The sequence below is a fragment of the Cervus canadensis genome, chromosome 13, assembly GCF_019320065.1.
Source record: "Cervus canadensis isolate Bull #8, Minnesota chromosome 13, ASM1932006v1, whole genome shotgun sequence".
NCBI classification, from domain to species: Eukaryota; Metazoa; Chordata; class Mammalia; order Artiodactyla; family Cervidae; genus Cervus; species Cervus canadensis.
In genome coordinates, this window is record NC_057398.1 from 8,559,414 (window position 1) to 8,581,344 (window position 21,931).

General features: G+C 45.6%; 1 protein-coding gene across 1 annotated transcript; it reads right to left on the reverse strand.

Moving 5' to 3' along the window:
- Positions 1 to 17,944: 17,944 nt before the first annotated feature.
- RD3 (RD3 regulator of GUCY2D) lies at positions 17,945 to 19,904 on the reverse strand. Its single transcript, XM_043486271.1, has 2 exons — positions 19,598 to 19,904; positions 17,945 to 18,431 (listed from the first exon to the last, which is right to left on the reverse strand). The coding sequence occupies exons 1-2, from the start codon at positions 19,891 to 19,893 to the stop codon at positions 18,140 to 18,142; spliced, it is 588 nt and encodes a 195-aa protein (XP_043342206.1). The 5' UTR covers positions 19,894 to 19,904; the 3' UTR covers positions 17,945 to 18,139.
- Between the last annotated feature and the right edge of the window lie 2,027 nt (positions 19,905 to 21,931).

Sequence of the window (21,931 nt, forward strand, 5' to 3'; positions counted from 1 at the left end):
TTTACACACCCAATGTATGTTAACATGCAAATCCTCTCAGCAATCTTATGGAGTATATGCAATTTTATCCTTGCTGACAGATGAGGCAGTGGGCACAGAGAAGTTACGTAATAAACTCTAGTTTACACAGCTAACAAATGGTAAAGCCAGGATCTGAATCCAGGCAGTCTGACTTCAGAGGCTCCACTCTTACTATGCAAGGCTGCCTCATATGGGTACTGATTAACTCTACATGCTTCTAAAAATATATAAAATTAAATGAGTTAAAATATAATAAGAATAACCACTGGGACAAAGACTGAATGTATAATTTCCAACCCATTAAAGAAAAAAAAAAAAAAACTGGAGAAAGAAACATCAAACCAAACACAGAAATGAACACAACAGGAAGTATGATACATAGAAAAAACAAGTTAGAATTAAACCCAGACACATGAATAAGAACCAGTGAACTGTTACTATTAAAACAGGAAATATCTCAAACACGTATATGCTTTTAAATATTCATCTAAAACAAAGCAGAACAACTAGGTATATATCCAGAGATGCTCTTGCACAAGCCCAGAAGCCACATACAAGAGTTTCTGCCAGGATTGTCTATAATAGCAAAGAACAAGGGGGAGGAAAAGCTCCCAGCAAACAAGGGATGGCATGGGTGTGGAGCATCACATGGCTGGTGGAAGGGTAAACTGGTGCTAGTGCTGGAGAACAATATGGCAATTTCAAATAAAGTTGAATTGTGCAATTTCATTTCTAGACATGTACCCAAAATTCTTGCCATGTGCCTAGTGAGATGTGTACAAGTATGGCCATTAATTCATACCATAATGGCATAAATCAGGAATCATTAAATTACTAGCAACAGGAGAATGGATAAATTGCTTTCTAGTCCTATGGTGTTCAACATTTAAGCTAAAAAAACTAGAAACACATGAATCAACATGAATAACTTTCACAAATATAACAAAATTTACACAATGGTATATTTATGTTAGGTTTAAAAAACATATGAAATAATACTATATGTTTTATATATATATAAACTTTCATGGGAATGACAGATACAACATCCTTTGGAGAGGAAGAAAGGGAGAATGAGATTGCAGAAAGGTTCCTAGGAGGCTCTAACTGAATAGGTAATATAAAATTTGAAGCAAATATGGAAAAGTGCTAAAATACAGTAGTTAGGTGGCTGGTATTTAAGTGTTCATTAAATTATCTCCTGTAACTTTATATATGTTTGTAACATTTCACATTAAACATTATAAAGACATGAGCTTTCTACACAAGATTCTACAAAAAGAATAAAATAAACCAAAGAAATAAGATGGAAGAACTTAAGGAAAGCACATTAATTAAAGAGGAAAATATTTTACGATAGAGGCTATCAATAAAATAAAAAGTTGATTCAATAAACTTGACAAAGAAAAAAGACTTCAATAAAATATGTAAGAATGAATTAAGAATATGAGGTCAAAAATTTTTAATACCATAGACAATTTTATACTGTTTGAAAATGTAGATGAAATGGGTACTTTCCTAGGGGAGAAGAAAAAAAAAACGTATCCCTCAAAAAGTCACCACATCTTGATGACTTTAAACATCAGTTCTTCAAAACCTAAGACTAACAGACTAAGACTAATCAGAATAACAAGGGAAGCCTTGAATTCCCGGAGAAACAACCCCACCTTTCTCAATGGTACGTCTCCATGTTGTACAAGTACCCTATCTGGGCAAATCTACCGAAAACTTTGCCCTCTGGCGACAATCTATTACAGATTTGAAACGGAATCCCAAGTAAGTTCCGGGAAAACGTTGCCTTTTGGTGACAACCTGTGACAGAATTCGCCCCTGGTTTCAGGCTCATGACACGTGGGCAAACGGTCTGCAGTCAACCCGCGAGCAGCACCCCGCGGAGGGCCCGAGGCCGGAAGAGGCCCTTTGGCTCCGCCCCGCTCACGTAGTGGGCGGGGCGCTTCCGGCCGGCTGAGGCGTGCGCGCCCGAGAAGCCGCGGGTCGCACCTGGCACCGCTCGGCGCCGCCGCCCTGCCTCCTGAGCTTCCTTGCGCCGCGCCTGCGAGTCCTGCCCAGAAAGGTCGTTTCCCCCGCGCACCCCTCCGCAGTTTCCAGTACGTGACGGTGGCAGGCGGAGCTGCGGCTGGAAAGAGGCCGCAGGTTCCCCCTCCATCACCCCCCTGTTAAGTCCCTCCCTGGCGTCTGGGCCCCTCCGGGTCTGTCTGCCGCCACTCCCCGCGCTCGAGGTTGGCCCAGAAGCTGTGTCCTTTCCCATGAGTTCTTCTTCCCTGATCTGAAACGGTCGCCAGCCTCTCGCTTATATTCTGGAGGGTGTGTTCTTTGTACACACTTGTCTCAGCCCTTTCTCGTCCTGCTTATACACCGTGGGAATGCTCCCACCATCATATCTGCCCCTACTTGCCCGGGGGATACGACCTTACTTTTCCGCTTCAGAATCTTCCGGGGTCTTCTAACTAAATTGGTTACCAAGGGACCAGCCCTCTCCTCGCAGCGCCTCTCCTCCCCTCTAAAAAACCCCTTCCTTGTTAAATAATCACAACAATTAACGAAAAGAATGTCTTAAGAGTCACTGATCTGTGTGTTTAACAGGCATTCTTTTTTTAATCATCGCAAGTAGGATGCGATGGAAACTGAGGAATAGGAAACTGAGGCATAGGAAAGTTAATTTGCTAGAGGTAACAGTTTGCCTGGGGTTGAAATCTGAATCCATTGTGTAGCTGGCTCCAAAGCTGTTGCACTCACCCCTTCCTCTTTTCACAAATCCTTCGTTCTCCCTTTAGTTGCTTCTCCAGAGAATTTTTTCTGAATGTGGTCTAAAAGGTCCCTATTTATGGAAATGTGACCTTTAAGAACTTTTTCAGAGCTTCTCAGGCAGACTCTTGAGTGTTCCATTTTATCAGGCATCTAGACTCTGAGCTTAGTAATATTTTGCATCCCCACCATGTGCTTGGAGAATTTTGGGCATTACTTTACTAGCGTGTGAGATGAGTGCAATTGTGCGGTAATTTGAGCATTCTTTGGCATTTCCTTTGGGATTGGAATGAAAACTGACCTTTTCCAGTCCTGTGGCCACTGCTGAGTTTTCCAAATTTGCTGACATATTGAGTGCAGCACTTTGACAGCATCATCTTTTAGGATTTGAAATAGCTCAACTGGAATTCCATCACCTCCACTAGCTTTGTAGTGATGCTTCCTAAGGCCCACTTCAGGGGAAAGACATCCCATTCCAGGATGTCTGGCTCTAGGTGAGTGATCACACCATTGCGATTAACTGGGTTGTGAAGATCTTTTTTGTACAGTTCTTCTGTGTATTCTTGCCACCTTTTCTTAATATATTCTGCTTCTGTCAGGTCCATACCATTTCTGTCCTTTATTGAGCCCATCTTTTCATGAAATGTTCCCTTGTTATCTCTAATTTTCTTAAAGAGCTCTGTAGTTGTTCCCATGCTATTGTTTTCCTCTATTTCTTTGCATTGATTGCTGAGGAAGGCTTTCTTATTTCTCCTTGCTATTCTTTTGAACTCTGCATTCAAATGGAAATGTCTTTCCTTTTCTGCTTTGCTTTTTGCTTCTCTTCTTTTCACAGCTATTAGTAAGGCCTGCACAGACAGCCATTTTGCTTTTTTGCATTTCTTTTTCCTGGGGATGGTCTTGATCCCTGTCTCCTGTACAATGTCAAACCTCTGTCCATAGTTCATCAGGCACTCTGTCTATCATATCTAGTCCCTTAAATCTATTTCTCACTTCCACTGTATAGTCATAAGGGATTTGATTTAGGTCATACCTGAATGGTTCAGTGGTTTTCCCCACTGTCTTCAATTTAAGTCTGAATTTGGCAATAAGGAGTTCATGATCCTAGCCACAGTCAGCTCCCGGTCTTGGTTTTGCTGACTATATAGAGCTTCTGCATCTTTGGCTGCAAAGAATATAATCAATCTGATTTTGGTGTTGACCACCCAGTGATGTCCATGTGTAGAGTCTTCTCTTGTGTTGGTGGAAGAGGGTGTTTGCTATGACCAGTGCGTTTTCTTAGCAAAACTGTATTAGCCTTTGCCCTGCTTCATTCTGTAGTCCAAGGCCAAATTTGCCTGTTACTCCAAGTGTTTCCTGACTTCCTACTTTTGCATTCCAGTCCGCTATAATGAAAAGGTTATCTTTTTTGGGTGTTGGTTCTAAAAGGTCTTGTAGGTCTTCATAGAACCGTTCAACTACAGCTTCTTGAGTGTTACTGGTTGGGGCATAGACTTGGATTACTGTGCTATTGAGTGGTTTGCCTTGGAAATGAACAGAGATCATTTTGTCGTTTTTGAGATTGCATTCAAGTACTGCATTTCGGACTCTTTTGTTACCATGATGGCTAATCCATTTCTTCTAAGGGATTCCTGCCCACAGTAGTAGATAAAATGGTCATCTGAGTTAAATTCACCCATTCCAGTCCATTTTAGTTCGCTGATTCCTGGGATGTCGACATTCACTTTTGCCATCTCCTGTTTGACCACTTCTAATTTGCCTTGATTCATGGACCTAACATTCCAGGTTCCTATGCAATATTGCTCTTTACAGCATTGGACCTTGTTTCTATCACCAGTCACATCCACAACCGGGTGTTGTTTTTGCTTTGGCACCATCCCTTCATTCTTTCTTATTTCTCCTCTGATCTGATGCTTTTGAACTGTGGTGTTGGAGAAGAGTCTTGAGAGTTCCTTGGATTGCGAGGAGATCCAACCAGTCCATCCTAAAGGAGATCAGTCCTGGGTATTCATTGGAAGGTCTGATGTTGAAGCTGAAACTCCAATACTTTGGCCACCTGATGTGAAGAGCTGACTCATTTGTAAAGACCCTGGTGCTGGGTAAGATTGAGGGCAGGAGGAGAAGGGGACAACGGGATGAGATGGTTGGATTACATCACCAACTCAATGGACATGAGTTTGGGTGGGCTCCAGGAGTTGGTGTTGGACAGGGAGGCCTGGCGTGCTGCAGCTCATGGGGTCGCAAAGAGTCAGACATGACTGAGCGACTGAACCGACTGACCATGTGCTTTGTTATTGTTGTTCAGTTGCTAAGTCCTGTCCCACTCTGTGTAACCCCATGAACACTTCCCTGTCCTCCACATCTCCCAGAGTTTGCTCAAACTCACGTACATCCAACCATCTCAGCCTCTGTCATCCCCTTCTCCTCCTGCCCTCAGTCTTTCCCAGCATCAGGGTCTTTTCCAGTGAGTTGGCTCTTCACATAAGGTGACCAAAGTATAGGAGCTTCAGCTTCAGCATCAGTTCTTCCAGTGAATATTCAGAGTTGATTTCCTTTAGGATTGACTGGTTGGATCTCCTTGCAGTCCAAGGGACTCTCAAGAGTTTTCTCCAACAGTACAGTGCAAAAGCATCATTTCTTCAGTGCTCAGTCTTCTTTATGGTCCAACTCTCACATCTGTACATAAGTACTGGAAAACCCATAGCTTTGACTATACAGACCTTTGTTGGTAAAATGATGTCTCTGCTTTTAATACACTGTCTAGATTTGTCATAGCTGTTCTTCCAAGGAGCGAGCATCTTTTAATTTCATGACTGCACTCACTGTCCGTAGTGATTTTGGAGTCCAAGAGAAGAAAATCGGCCACTGCTTCTGCTTTTTCCGCTTCTGTTTGCCATGAAGTGATGTGACCCGATGCCATCATCTTTGTTTTTTGAATGTTGAGTTTTACAATGTGCTATGCTTCCTTAAGAATGTACTCTTAACCCAGTATGTACTCATTACAGCCCTCTTCCCCTTCCTCAGTGTGACTGTCATTGTCATTATCACTGTCCTCAGCAAACATTTGAGCAGCTAATTTTTGTAAGACGATAAAGATAATTGCCGTTTCAAAAAACTCTTGAGGTTTAGTTTCTTATCTCAAGGAGACATACGACATTTATTCATAAGACCAAGAAAATGGTAGGTAATCAGTAACTTGGGCTTCCCTTGTGGCTCAGCTGGTAAAGAATCTGCCTGCAATGTGGGAGACCTGGGTTCGATCCCTGGGTTGGGAAGATCCCCTGAAGGAGGACATGGCAACCTGCTCCAGTATTCTTAAATGACTGGAGAATCCCCATGGACAGAGGAGCCTGGTGGGCTAGGTTAAATGAATCATCAAAGAATTAATAGCATTTCAGATGCTGTAATAAGCACAGGGACTGTGCACCTAGTACAGTGCTTTGCCCTTTTCAGTTCAGTCGCTCAGTCGTGTCCGACTCTTTGCGACCCCATGAGTCACAGCACGCCAGGCGTCCCTGTCCATCACCAACTCCCGGAGTTTACTCAAACTCATGCCCATCGAGTTGATGCCATCCAGCCATCTCATCCTCTGTCGTCCCCTTCTCCTCCTGCCCCTAATCCCTTCCAGCATCAGGGTCTTTTCCAATGAGTCAACTCTTTGCATGAGGTGGCCAAAGTACTGGAGTTTCAGCTTCAGCATCAGTCCTTCCAATGAGCACCCAGGACTGATCTCCTTTAGGATGGACTGGCTGGATCTCCTTGAAGTCCAAGGGACTCTCAAGAGTCTTCTCCAACACCACAGTTCAAAAGCATCAATTCTTCGGTGCTCAGCTTACTTCACAGTCCAACTCTCACATCCATACATGACCACTGGAAAAACCATAGCCTTGACTAGATGGACCTTTGCTGGCAAAGTAATCTCTGCTTTTTAATATGCTGTCTAGGTTGGTCATAACTTTCCTTCCAAGGAGTAAGCGTCTTTTAATTTCATGGCTGCAATCACCATCTGCAATGATTTTGGAGCCCCCCAAAATAAAGTCTGACACTTTTAGGGCCTCAATAAATGTGTGATGGATTAACAAACTTAACAACGCATAGCAAATAAAAACCATCTCACTGTCTAATAAAAACCAGTCACTGTTAGCAACTTAGAATATAACGGCATTCAATTTTCCTACAATCTGACATTTCACATGTTATGCAACCCTATCCACTGTTTGTTTGAAGAATTTGGTCTTTCATACTTGAGCTAAGAGCCAGCAGCAGAGCCAATAGGACATATGGCCCGCACCCAGCCAAGGCCACCAAGTAGAGTGTTTGAAGACCAAGGTCTATGGCATCAAAGAAAACTAATGGTCAGGTTGAGGTGCCCCCCTCTGCTCAATCCTTTTAGTCCTGGGGGACTTGGGATGGGTAACAGAAGATAAAGTACCTCTTTGCCCCTCCCATTTCCTCACCCTCTTAATGGACTTTGGCTATGGCCTTTGGAAACTAGGTCTTCCCATTGGATTCTACTTGGGTATATTTAGGTAGAAAAACATTTTGCATCCTGTACTCAGATACATATTATCTTTTTTCTTAACTTAGTTTATGATTTAATTTTTAATATTTAGAGCAATAATCAGTTTGGACTTATTTTGATATATATGGAAGATAATTTTTTAAAACTTTCTCAAATGTTTACCCAAGTGTCCTGACACCATTTAATAATCTAGCCTTTCCCATTGATTTAAGATACCCTCTTTATCTTACACTGTTTAGAGGTTTTGAATCACGAGAACAACCAATCTGTGTTTTAGAAAGAGTACTGCAAGAGTTGGCTTAAAACTCAACATCAGGAAGCTAAGATCATGGCATCCGGTCCAATCACTTCATGGCAAATAGATGTGGAAACAAAGAAAACAGTGATAGACTTTATTTTTTTGGGCTCCAGAGTCACTGTAGATGATGACTTCAGCCATGAAATTAAAACACTTTCTCCTTGGAAGGAAAGCTATGACCAACCTAGATGGCATATTAAGAAGCAGAGACATTACTTTGCCAACAAAGATCCATCTAGTCAAAACTGTGGTTTTTCCAGTAGTCACGTATGGATGTGAGAACTGGACTGTAAAGAAAGCGGAGTGCCAAAGAATTGATGCTTTTGAACTTGTGGTGTTGAAGAAGACTCTTTAGAGTACCTTGGACTGCAAGGAGATCCAACCAGTCTATCCTAAAGGAAATCAGTCCTGAATATTTATTGGAAGGACTGATGCTGAAACTAAAACTCCTATACTTTGGCCACCTGATTCGAAGAACTGACTCACTAGAAAAGACCCTGATGCTGGAAAAGATTGAAGGCAGGAGAAGGGGATGACAGAGGATGGGATGATTGGATGGCATCACTGACTTAATGGACATGAATTTGAGTAAGCTCCAGGATTGGTGTTGGTGATAGACAGGGAAGCCTGGCATGCTGCAGTCCATGGGGTCACAAAGAGTCGGTTACGACTGAGCGACTGAGCTGAACAAACTGCAAGAGAAAGAGTACAGCAAGAGATAGGTAAAGAATATTTGCTGTCAGAGCCCCATAGGAGGTTAATCTGAGAAACACAATGTGTTGGTCCCTTTTGGAGCACTTCTGGCGGTGGGTACTGCTGCTGGGGTGGAGGAACAGTGGCGGTTCATGCAAAAAAGCTGAGCTCTATAATGTGTGGTCTGTGGGCTTCCAGGGCATCTTTAGGGGGTCTGAGAGATCAAACATGCTTCCATAAAAATACTAAGGTTATTTTACTTTTTCACTGTGTTAACATTTGCACTGATGGTACAAAAGCAATGGTGGGTTTTTATTTACCAGCAGTTTTCTGCTGATACCTTAGCATGAATCAAGGCAGTGGCACCAAACAGTGCTAATGTGTTCTTCTCTGTCATGCAGTAAAAGAAAGAAAGAAGGAAGGAAGGAAGAAAGAAAAGCCAGCCAGTTTCAAAAAGGATGCTCTTGGTGAGGCAGTAAAGATCATTCATTTTATTAAACTCAACCCTTGAGTATTCATCTCTGTAGTATTCTGTGTGACAAAATAGGAACTGCGTACAATGACTTCTGTCTGCTGAAGTACAATAGTTTTTCAGGGAAAAACACCATGTGATCGTTGGAGTTTTGAGCTGAAATAGCTGCTTTTTTTTTCCCACAGAACACTACTCTTACTTGAAGAAAGGACTGACAAATACGATTATGCAGACTTGAGTATTTGGCAGATGTTTTCTCTAAAATGAAGTGAGCTTGTCACTTCAAGGATAACATCTGACTGTAATTGTTGCCAACAACAAAATTTGAGTGCTCAGGAGAAAAATCAGAATTTTGGAAAATCTGTGTCCAACTACTCATTTTCCTCATTTTTTTCTTACACCATGAGTTTGACAGTTTCTCCAGACTTAACGACTTTTCTGATGAGATTACTAGTGATATTAACAAATATGAACTTTTTATATCATATAATTAACTTCTTGAAGATCTGCCTGACTCAGTAAACTAGTACTTTTCAGATAATCAATGCATGATGTTACAAAGTCACGCATAGGCAAAAGAGACGTTTAAATATTTGTGTATTTGGCTGCCCTGGGTCTTCGTTGCAGCAGGCAGGCTTCTCTGCTTGTGGCACGCGGGCTCCAGAGTGCATGTGCGTGGGGTCAGTAGTTGCAGCGCACGGGCTTAGTTGCTCCTTGGCATGTGGGATCTCAGTTCCTTGGCCAGAGGTTGAACCCGAGTCCCCTGCATTGCAAGGCAGATTCTTAACCACTGGACCACCGGGGGAGTCCCAAAAGAGCCATTTAAAGTACAAGATAGACTAATGGATTTTAGCATGACAGTGTGAAAATTGATATGATTTCAGATTCTGCATTGCAACTAACTCTTTTTTTGGTCTCTGAATCATGGGCAACTTATTTGTTTTTTTAACTGTGGTAAAATATGCACAATATAAAATTTGTTAACCATTATTAAGTGCATAGTTGAGTGGCATGAAGTACATTTACATTAGTTATGCAATTATCACCACTCTCTATCTCCAGAACTTTTTTATCATCTCATACTGAAACTCTGTTCCCATGAAAAAATATTTCTCTAGTCCCCTCTCCCACAGGAGAGGGTCTGAAGAAGCTATTAAAATATGGTTCCTTTTTCTATCTAAATGTCTGTGTGAGGATGGATTTTCTTCATATACTTCAATGAAAACAACTTATCACAGCAGAGTGAATGCGGAAGCTGACACAAGAAGTAATCTGTATTAGTTTCCCATTGTGTGTGTGCTGTGTCTCAATGTCGTGTCTGACTCTGTGTGATCCCATGGGCTGTAGCCCGCCAGGCTCCTCTGTCCAGGGGGTTTCCCAGGCAAGAATATTGGAGTGGGTTGCCATTTCCTACTCCAGGGGATCTTCCCGACCCAGGGATCAAACTCACTTCTTTTGTGTCTCCTGACTGGCAGGCAGATTCTCTGGTGACCCCTGAGCCACCAGAGAAGTCCAGCTATACTAAAATTAAAAAAGAAGCAGCAGCAGCAAGTAGCAGTTTCTCCCTCATTCATCTGACTCATTTGGGTCACCTCAGGCTGTGCCCACCATCCCAGACGTTAAGGACATACAGACATATAAAATAAAAAATAATAGCACTCTTCTTCCTTTTTAAAATGTGTAATTAAAAACATGTTATTATGCTAATATGTAATGGATTTCTAGTTGTTATTTTCAATGAATTAGTAAGGTATTGTATTTTTTTCATTTAGTATCTAATAAAGTAAATGTTGATAGATATAATCCGCATAAACAATGGCTCTTTGGCCTCTTTAATAGATTTTTGACAGTATAAAGTGTCCTGGGAGAACTGTTCATATAATCAATCCCAATGGCAAACTGATTATGAACACCAAATAGCTGGAATTTTCCAAATGCCTTTGGTGACCCACAGAAATACAGTTTATGTTGTGAGCCAGTAAACATATACATGTGCATATATGCATATACACAGATGCATAATCAAGGCAAAAGTTTCATGAAGTAATTCTTATTCTTGTGTGTGTGTGTGTGTGTGTGTACGCTCAGTCGTGTCTGCACACTATTTTCTACTCAATTGTTTTTCTTCTAAAAGTTCCTGGTCACAATCTAACACATTGATTCCATGAACCAACCACTCAATAGGTCAGGACCTGAAGTCTGAAAATCCTGGCTGAGCATTAGAACCACTTGAAAAACCACTTAAAAATATAGATTTCCAGGGCTGATAACTACTAACATGAAGAGGAAAGGTCAAGGGAAGAGGGAGTCTTATGTTTCTCCTCCCTTGAAGCACTCCTTTGAGAACATGGCTGGGTTGCTAGTTTTCTGATTAACTGATTATGACCATTGAAGAACTGAGTCATGAGAGATGAGTTCTGGGTTGTTCAGCATCAGGCAGTACCTTATCCTAGGCAGAAAAATCTCCAGGCAAAGAGAAGGCGTTACTGAAATGTCCAGGGCCGTGCTTCTGGCTGCAGCTCTGAGCTTGCTAGGCTGTGCTTGGTGGGTGGGACTGTGCTGGGAAGAAAGCAGTTTTCCAGAAATCCAGAGAAGTAGGTTCAAGTCTCTGCCACAGAGGCAGGGAGGCCTCTGCAGCTGATGAGAGAGGGCCTCAAGTTCTGGTGCAACCTTGGGAAAGCCACGAATGATCTAGACCTCTGCCTCCTCATCTGTGAAGTGGGGAGAAAAGTGCCTGCCTGGCCGTGTTGCTTGTGAGGGTCGGCGAGCTGCCGGGGCCTGGCACTCGCGGGAGGTGTTCTGAGACGGTAGGTGGTTTTCTCGCTGCTCTGGCCAGGGCTCTGCCGTGTGAAGTTGGCCGAGTCACTGAGCTCCTGGGTGTTCGCTGGACACAGCGCTGCTGCCTCCTCAAGTGCGTTAGTGTGGAGGTCAAGTGAGAAAATGGGCGGAAGGGAGGAGGTGTGATGTACTCTTAAGGGAAGGGGCCCAGAACAGAGCCTGGGGCACAGAGCCGATGCCAAGGGGACAGGCCCCTGGGCACCCAGAGGGCAGGTGAGCAGGTGCAGAGCCACACATGTGCCACCTGCCCCAGCCGGGAGCCTCTGAACACGTGGGGAGGGAGGCAGGAAATAAGCCCCTCGGGCTGCAGTGCTTCATTCATGTGCCTTCATCCCAGCTCATCCTCGCCACCCCGGCGTCATGGAAATATTACTACTCAAATGGGAAAACTGAGACCACAAGGTTAAATAGCTGGCCAAGGGCACACAGCTTGTAGAGGACAGAGTAGATGCCCCACGTGGGCAGCTGGGCTGCAGCGGCTGCTGTCCAGGCCTCCCGTCCTTCCCAGCAGACTTGCTAATGGAGAGTGGGGGGTGCTGGCTGCTTGGGGCTTGGGAGGACCAGTTTGCCGCTCACCCCTGGGGACCCTGCAGCCAGCTGCAGGACTCTCTAGCTGAGCCCCCGTGACCACCAGGCGGCCTTCTGCAGATGAGGAGCTTGGTTCCCAGCACTGGCCTGTGTGCGAAGATGGCCCTGGGAGCAGAGCGGGACACCGGTGACAGCACCTCTCCCCTCTCACTCCCCTTGGCCGGCTGCCTCGTGGTCACCACGCCAAGCACAAGAAGGGAAGAAGGGGTGAGTAGCCTCTCTCCCCCCAGCCCTTCCATGTAGTGGATTCTAACTTTCTCTCTCTTACCCTGTCCCTCTCTGTGTCTCTCTCATACACCCTCATGAATAGTTTCTACAACAGACACCAGATAATTGTCATCCTACACGATTATATTCTTTCCGGTTGGTAAGAAACAGCACTGATTCCATCATCTTCTCCATCTTTCCAGCTGCAATAAAATGGTACTTGCAGCATTCTTTACAAGAGACATCTCATCTCACCTCCAAGTATCTCCTGATACTGCTAAGCAAAGATGAGAGACATCTATGTGATAAGCAACCTTGCAACCATCCGTCTCTAACATAAGGTAATACATGATCATGGCAATTACTCCAAAGTGCCTCCATCTCCTGTTGAGATGAAACCATTCAGTCATGTGGTAGATTCAGATAGATGTAAGACGTGACAACAGATAATGTCCTGAGACCCCCAGAAAGAGTAACCTAACAACAGTCAGGGTTCACCGCCCTGGCTGCACATTGGAGTCTCCTGGGAGAGCTTTAGAAAAATGGACGCCTGGGTCTCACCCCGAGTTTCTCATTTACTTGCCCTGGAGAGCAGCTGGTGCCAGAACATTTAAAAGCTTCTGCAATGGGCTCACATGCAGCCAAGCTTGAGAACCAGAGATCTAGACGATTAGAGAAATCAGGCTTAGGAACAATGATTAAAGGGCAGGGTCTGGTTATTTCAGAGGAAGGATGATGACAACTGCTCCTCGGTGTGTGTTCCATCGACTGTCTAGAATCTGTGCTAACTGAAGGGAGTACTGTCATGAACAACTGGCAGATCTTACATTTGAAAGTTCTTTTATAGTTTGCAAAGCATTTGATCTTATTTTAACCTTGCCACAATTCTGGGAAGCAGACAGGACAACATGCTTAGATGAGAAACCAGAGCCTCAGAGAGCTGAGGGATTTGCAAAGGTATAAATGGGAGAATCACTTTGGGAGAACCATCATCCAGAGTTTCCAGCAGCCCAAAAATCCCAACGATTTCATTTGCACTATTAAATGCCTTTGTCCTCCCTGAGGCAGAGCAAAATCTGTTCATGGGTAAAGGTAGGAAATCTTTTAAAAGAAGATGAAGTGACGAAGAGAAAACCAACCAAAATGAAAAAGTCCTCAGAAAGCAGATTCACAAGGAGCTGTCTTCCTACTAGGGACAAAGAGCAGTGGTTATTGTTTTATTTTTTCCTGTGTATATAGGTCAGAAGATTGATATGGCAACAGAAGGTTAGATAATTGAAGGAACTTTCTAGTTCTCTCATCCATGAGACCATCAGCTGGAGCTAGGCGCACGTAGGATCTATAATCCTGAGAACCCTGGCTTCTATTCCAGGCAGGCCACTTGCCTGTAACCTGAGACAAAATGTAGCGCTCTTCCTCTCAGGGTCACAGACGAATAAGATAAGGTGGGTGAACGGTAAAGGTAAACCGTTCAATGGTTAGTAGCAGTAGTAGTGTTAGTCACTCAGTCGTGTCTGACTCTTTGCGACCCCATGGACTGTAGCCCACGAGGCTCCTCCGTCCATGGGATTCTCCAGGCAAGAATGCTGGCTGGGTTTCCATTCCCTTCTCCAGGGGATCTTCCCGCCCCAGGGATGGAACCTGGGTCTCCTGCGTTGCAGGCAGATTCTTTACCGTCTGAGCTACAGGAAAGCCCTGGATTAACCTTTATTCAAAGGTTAATAAGGAATTTTCTTGATGAAGAAGCCATTTCTATCCATAGCAATATTGTTGGACTGGCTCATTTGGGTAAAAGATGTATTTCTCACACCCATGAAGCCACACTTTGGAGCAGCTTCTTTGCTTACTGGCTCAATTTCTTTTCTACCCAGGAAAGGCTGACCTCAATCCATGCTGCCCTGTGTTCCGGATCCTAGATAGTCGGTGAGAGCCTCGCAGAGGCCCTCAGGCTCCCCACCAGCAAGCAGGGGCCGAAAGCAGTTCTAAGCTGTTAGCCTCAGGATTCTGGCTACATGGAGAGGAATGGCTTGTTCCTGGAGTGGAATCCTTCCCGCAGCAAATGTTAGCTGGGAGGGGAGACTGGGCTGGAGGACTTCCAACTGCTGGGCTCTGGGAATGCTGCATTTGTTCCAGCAAGGGAACTGGAACTGGAATGCAACACAATCAGATGTGCTAGAGAACACTCCCCAACTTTGGTCAGCTCGTGAATGCCTTTCTTTGTAAAAAAAAAAAAAAAAAACCGCTTGGACATTTTTAGAAACTTTAAAAAATAATTTTGCTATTTCTGCCTTGATTATGGTAAGGTCATGATCTTTAGTCATTGTTTTTAGATTAGCATCTTACTAAATATAATAAGGCTAACTTAATATGATATGTAATAATATTCATAAGGAAACAGATGCCAGTTTCTCTATTTAACAAATGATGCAAGGTGTTAAACTGATTTTAAATAACTCTAAAAATGATTTGTCATTTAGGTTGAATGAATTTTCAAATAACATATTGTGTTTTGTTAGAGAACCACATGAATATAAGACAGACTGACAATATTTAGCTATACAAGAATTTATTAAATAAATATACAAATAGTTCTTCATCCTGAGAAAAAAAATGACAGACTGAATTTCACTATGTGTTGATGGCATCAAAAGATAGTTTTTTCATTACCTACTACTAGAATTCTTGAGATTTCCCTCGAGTTATTTTGACAAATTTAATGTTTTGTTTCTAAATGGCAAGAAAAGAGGATAAGGCTTACAGTTGCTATTTGCATGAATGTCTAAAAACATAAGATACATAAATGTGAAGAGTATTTTCACCAAATGAAAAGTCAAATTACTTTTGACAAATTACTATCATTATTATTTTTGATGTTATTTTTCAAGATATTAGAAAATCTTGGTTGCTCTGGAAGAACTTTAATCAGAAGAATAAAACAGGATCTGAGTAAAGAGCATCCTTAGGCTAATTTGCAGAATTGTTATCATTTATGTGCCATCATTAACTTACTACACACTAACACTTATGTTTCATAAGCACTCTTTTTAACCAACACTTTACTGTGGAATTAAATAAACAACTATTTGACCAAAAATAAAACAAACTACTTGATTAGATCCTCATTCAAACAAATAAACTGCAAAGATCATTGGTTGGGAAAAGCTAGGGAAATTTCAATGTGGTTTGGGCATTAGATAATCCTAAAGAATTACTGTTAATTTGGGGAGGAGTGATAGTATTCTACTGTAGTTACACAGGAAATTTTTCTGTTTCCTTTGCAGTGCATCTTGAAGTATTCAGGGGTAAAACATTATGATGTCTAGGATTTATTTTAAAATACTTCACCAAAAAGTAGAAAAGCAAAATGGCAACATGTTCTTAACTTTTAAACCTTGGAGACGGGCACATGGAAACTCCTTACACTCTCCTCTCTGCATTTCCGTATCTGAAAATGTTCATAAGGCAACACAAGTGAAAAACAGAAACGACTCACAAAGCAAAAGAAAATGTTATCAGGAAGTGATTCCCACGCCCACTGACTCCCTCTAGTGGCCAGGGGTGTTGGGCTGAGTGCAAAGACTACCCAGTCTGGAGCAGATTCAGCCCATCTCCTCCTCCAGACACCACACTCACAAGGAGATTCTCAAACTATTTTGTTCTTTCATTTGTTGTCACTGGGTTTATAAAACCAGAAACTTGGGTCTCATTACTCCATTTAATGGCCTGAATCCAGAGGAGTAACTTATGGGTCTGAGTGCCACCAGCTGGGACTTCCTCCAGTAGGTATTTGGGGTTGGGAGCTGGTGGGGGTCAGTCTGTGTTGACTGAGGTGGACAGGAAGGGTTTTCGTGAGAGGCCAAAATATGTTTATACCAGTTGTTCTTGTTGTTATGATTAAAGTACACACAAACAATAAAACTTAAGTGCAGAACTCCCATCAAACAACCCACACTTGTCACCAAAGAAGTGAACACAGCTTTGGTCTACGTTAAAAGTTTAGCAACTGAATGAACGTCTTTCTGTCTTAGAATTTATAAGATATTTAAGGTGTGTATGTTTATTTAAGTGATTCTCAACTTTCACCAATTCAATTAACTCTTTCATCCTATTAGCATTGGATGAGAGGTTTTCCACCATCCTATAATTCTCTTGTTCAGATCTGAGTGAAAATATCCAAAATCAGGTCATAAAAAGAACTTTTTTCCCCACTAAATTTGGTCAGGGAATATGCAGATTTCCCCCTGCTGTTGAATTGTCTCCCCCTGGCATTTTATTTAGACCTGGGCTCCCCAGTTGGCACTAGTGATAAAGAACCTGGCTGCCATTGCAGGAGACAAGCGAGACTCAGGTTCAATCCCTGGGTCAGGCAGATGCCCTGGAGAAGTGCATGGCAACCCACTCCAGTCCTCTTGCCTGGAGAGCCCATGGTCAGAGGAGCCTGGCAGGCTACAGTCCATAAGGTGGCCATGAGTCAGACATGATTGCAGCGACTTAGTGCACAAAATATTAAAACCCACTTGCCTTTTCTGAGCACACACTGCTAATTGGGGCCAGACAGATTCCCCACCCACCCCCCACCCACCCACCTTCAGCCCAGAGTGTGTGGGGAGGCTGCCTGGACTTCCACATCTGCCACTGTTGATCCATGTACTGGATAATCACATGCCCATCACCAAGATCTAACTGGGTTAGAAATGGAAGGACAGTGAAGCCAGTGGGGAGGTTCTAGAATATTTCACTTGGGTACCTTGAGGTCAGTTACAGGTCTGGACATCACTTCTCTGAAGAAAGTCAAGGAGCAGGCACAACCAGGTAGAGAAGGGACCCCGGAGTCAAACACCTGGCTTTCTGGAGCAGCAAGTCAGAAGGCCTTGAAGCTTAGCTTCTGGAAGTTTTTGCTGGGGACTGGCCCCTCCCACATGATGACACTGTGGGGTGGGGTAATAGCAACCCAGCTCTGCCCCCAGCTACTTCAGACACCCACACCAGTGCCAAGGTAAGAGATGGGTCAGACCACAGGCAGGTGGAGATCAGCCCTTGGGCTTGCCCCATCACAGTCCAGGACTCACAGATTCAGGGGCAGAGACACGTGTGTAAGGGAACAGTCTCACCGCCCAAGGGAATCTGGCTGCAGTTAATGGTGGCAGAAGCCTGCCCCCTTCTGAGCCTGTTTCTTCACTCACTAGTTGACAGTGGACCCCTGGTCCCTTCCAGCTCTGCCCACCCACCAGGCTGGGACCCACCGGCTGTGGTGAGCTGCGCGCCAGCCACCAGCAGAGAATGACCACCAGTCAACGGGTCGTCCCTCATCACTATCCGGGGAGTGGGGGTGATGGGACATCCTTAAGTTGGAGTGAGAACTCATGACTTGGCAATAGGCAGGGCCACCCTTCTGTTTCAGACAGAAGCAGGAGATGGGGAAGGGGTGGTGGTTTGTCTGCTGAGACCCCCAAAATCTCTGCCGGGCCGGGAATGGGCTGCTCCAGCCAACTTGTGCAGGGGAGCAAGGGTCTCTGCGTGCAGCTCCAAGCCCTGACTCTAGGCCTGGCGGTCAGTGGGAGAGGCCGGGCAGGGAGGGGTCGCTCTTGCTCTTCTTACAGGCATATCTTGGGATGGGGGGGTCACTTTGGCCCTGATGGGGTCGGCGCGGAGTGGGGAGGTTCCAGGACTGGGGATGGTCCAGCCGTATCATACCCTCCCAGAGGGGGCCCCGCCCCGAGCAGGGGAGGCAGGATCAGTCCTCCTTCCGTGCCCGGAACTCGGGCATGCTCCAGGCCCGCGGCGGCGGCGTGTCCCGCTCCACGTCCTCGGAGATGGTGTGGATGTCGCTGGCGAAGGGGGCGATGCGCGCGCGGCTCCTGAAGGTGGCCAGGCTGCCTCGGGGGGCCCGCAGGCTCCACTGTCGCGTCAGCCGCTGCGCCTCCTCCTCTTCCTCCATCCTCTCCAGGACCTCCTGCAGCACCGAGCGGAAGAGCCGGGAGACCTCCTGCACCTCCGGCTCCTGCTCCGCCACCAGCTGTCGGAACCTGGGGGCAGCGGGCGACGAGACAAGGAAGGGCTGCGGTGGGTGAGGTGGCGCGCGACCCCAGGGGCGTCCCTGCGCGCCCCCCGTGGGCAACTCCCAGCTTCTCCACTTGCCCACTTCTGAATCAGAAATCCACCCACCTCCTAACGCTTCGGCCCATCCTGAGGTCCCCCTCTGCCACTCCTGGCCTCCGTGAGACTCAGCTTCCCCATCTGTAAACTGGGGTCACAGCTACTTTTTTTGATGAGTTTAATGCGCTAACATAGGGAAAGATACTGGTAGCTGCTTCGGGTTACCGATGTAGTGAGGGGATCCCACTGGGGTTTTTCTGCCCTCACTGGCCAGCGTGATCTCTCTGAAATGTACTTCCGATGGTGTCACCGCCCTCTGATCGTCCTTCCATAGCTCCCTGCCACCTCCTGGCTGAAGGCGAGAGCTGTTTGGCCTGCTCACCAGTCTCCCGGCTACTTCCTGTCTGCGCTGCAGCCAGGAATGCGGTTCCCCAGGGCCCCAGGTTCTCCGGGATCCCTGCGTGTGTTCCCAAGCTGTTTCCTCTGTCTCGAGGTCTCTGGCTTGGAGCTCCAGAAACAACCACCGCTAGCAAGTTCATGTAATACCTGATTTCCTGGTGTGACCCCGAACAGCACACAAACTCTACATTTGCTAAAAAAAAATTTTTTTTTTTTTTAGACCGTGGTTTCTATTGCAAATAAACGTGGGTTTTTTTCTGAAAAAACAAAACCCCAAAAGCTCATGTGCCTCTGGGAGCTGCTTCCTACCTCCCTCAGACTCTAGCCCTGACACAGCGACCCATGGCCTCTTCTTCTTCCTGCCTTGCTCCTTCTAACCGATCCCTGGTTCATCCAGGTCCCAGACTCCAGCCCCGGGAGATTATTAGTCACTGGGGCTCCAGGCCGTGGGCTCCAGCCCCTACCGCTGCCCCCGCGCCCCCGGAGCCTGGAAGGGTCCCTGCCTGGTGCCTGGAGGGGAGTTACCTGAGTTACCTGAGGATGGCAGGGAGTTACCTAAGGATGGTGGGGAGTTACCTGAGGATGTCTGGAGTTACCTGAGGATGGCAGAGAGTTACCTTAGGATGGTTGAGAGTTACCTGAGTTACTTGAGGATGGTGGGGAGCTACCTGAGTTACCTGAGGCGGTCTGGAGTTACCTGAGGATGGCGGGCCCACAGTAGGCCGGGTGGATCTTGGCGCAGACGTCCTCCAGCTGCAGCCTCTCGCCGGGGCTGAGGTCGTAGGTGGGCCGCGGTGCGCTGGCCAGCCAGCTGTAGTCCACGCGGGTGCAGACCTTCCTCACCGCGTGGCTCCGCTCCCGCTGCTGCCGCTCAGCCTCGCGCATCTGCCCCGCCAGCTCCACCATGAGCGTCTCCAGCACCATCTCCGCCGGGCTCCGTGGGGACGGCCGTGGCGGCGCCTCGTTCGCCCGGAGCCACGGGAGCAGGGACATGGCCCCCCAGGCCCTGCCGGGCAGGCAGGAGTGCGTCTTCCTCAGCCCCTCTGTCAGCCAAGGTGGGGAGAACGGGGTGATGGGGGGTGGGGAGAGCTGAGGCCCGAGTGAGAAGACCTCCCCCTTCACAGCTGGGTGGCCTCGGGTAGGACGCTTAACCTCTCTGAGCAATCGTTTCTAAGTCTGTAAGACAAAGTCGTGGTGTTGTGAGAAGCAGTTGTGAATAAACTTGGGAAGCTGCAAGCACTGCATAAAAGTAAGATAATCTCATGGTCATAAAAGTCTCTAAAGCCTCCAGATGATTGAGCCTCCAGATCCTTGGTAACTCCAAACAAAGATGGAAACATACTGTTAAAAATAAGGCCACAGGCCCCAAATGGAGTCCTGATGCTAAGCCCCACATCACCAAACCAAGACTTAATTAGTTTCACCTCTCACAGGAATCACCTGATCAGCGCTAGTTAAGTAATCTGCCTGGTAGCCCTCTGCCAGCCCCTAAAGGATAGAAACTTTGCAGCAATCAGTTTGCTTTTTTTTCTTTCTGTAACGTCTTTGTTCCCACTCCCTTTCTGACTATAAAAGTCTTTCATTTGGTATAATTCCTCAAAGCTCCTTAATATTTGCTAGATTTGAATAGATATTTTTGCTCAAATAAACTAAAAAATATTTTAATATGCCTCAGTTTACCTTTTAACAATACTATATGGCTAAGCATAATCTTATTCCTATGGCTTAAGGGGAAATAAACACACATTCAGAACAGATGTTTTCATAACAGGAAATGCCCCCAATCTGTTGCTGAAAAAAGCTGAAGATTGTATGGGACTGATATTGTCCTGTAAATGATACAACTTACCTACCATTCATTCATTTATTCATCATTCATCAGGCAGAAGCATTCATCAAGCACAGTGTACACATCTCCAGAGGAACACAAGCGTGATAGCATGTCTGGACCCTGCTCTCCAGCAGATATAAGACTTGATGAGTAAAACCATAATTTAAGTGGGAAGAGGTAAATGTGGCTGGTGAAGCATGAAGTCAGTATTGCTGGGGTAGGGACGGGGAAGGAGTGGTTCTGGATGATGAAAGGGGTTTTGGAAAGCTTTGTGGATGAGAGAATGCTGAGGGGTGAGTACAGCCTTCAGACACATGGACTGATGGAGCAGACATCCCAGGTCGAGGATCCTGCCACGGTACAAGGTAAGATGTGTGACAGGGATCCTAACTCATCATCATATTCCCACAGGGTCTTGCTCAGTACAGGTTTGATGAATGAATGAATGATTAGATGGATGGATAAGTGAATGATGGATGAACACATACTTGAGTGAATGGACTGCCATCTCAGGCATGCCCTGCTGCCTGCTGGAAGTGGGTTCATGCCTCTGACAACAGTGAAGGTGAGCGCCATTCCTGGGTTAAAACCTGAAGTGGGTCTTTGAGGAGGCTCATCTCCCCTTCCTATGCCCTTCTCCCCTCCAAGGAGCTCCACGTTGCATGCAGCAGTGGTCTTATTCCTGCCTAGACCCTCTCAGTTCAGTTCAGTCGCTCAGTCATGTCCGACTCTTTGCAACCCCATGAATCGCAGCACGCCAGGCCTCCCTGTCCATCACCAACTCCCAGAGTTTATTCAAACTCACGCCCATCGAGTCGGTGATGCCATCCAGTCATCTCATCCTCTGTCGTCCCCTTCTCCTCCTGCCCCAATCCCTCCCAGCATCAGGGTCTTTTCCAGTGAGTCAACTTTTCGCATGAGGTGGCCAAAGTACTGGAGTTTCAGCTTCAGCATCAGTCCTTCCAGTGAACACCCAGGATTTATCTCCTTCAGGATGGACTGGTTGGATCTCCTTGCAATCCAAGGGACTCTCAAGAGTCTTCTCCAACACCACAGTTCAAAAGCATCAATTCTTTGGTGCTCAGCTTTCTTCACAGTCCAACTCTCACATCCATACGTGACCACTGGAAAAACCATAGCCTTGACCAGACGGACCTTTGTTGGCAAAGTAATGTCTCTGCTTTTTAATATGCTATCTAG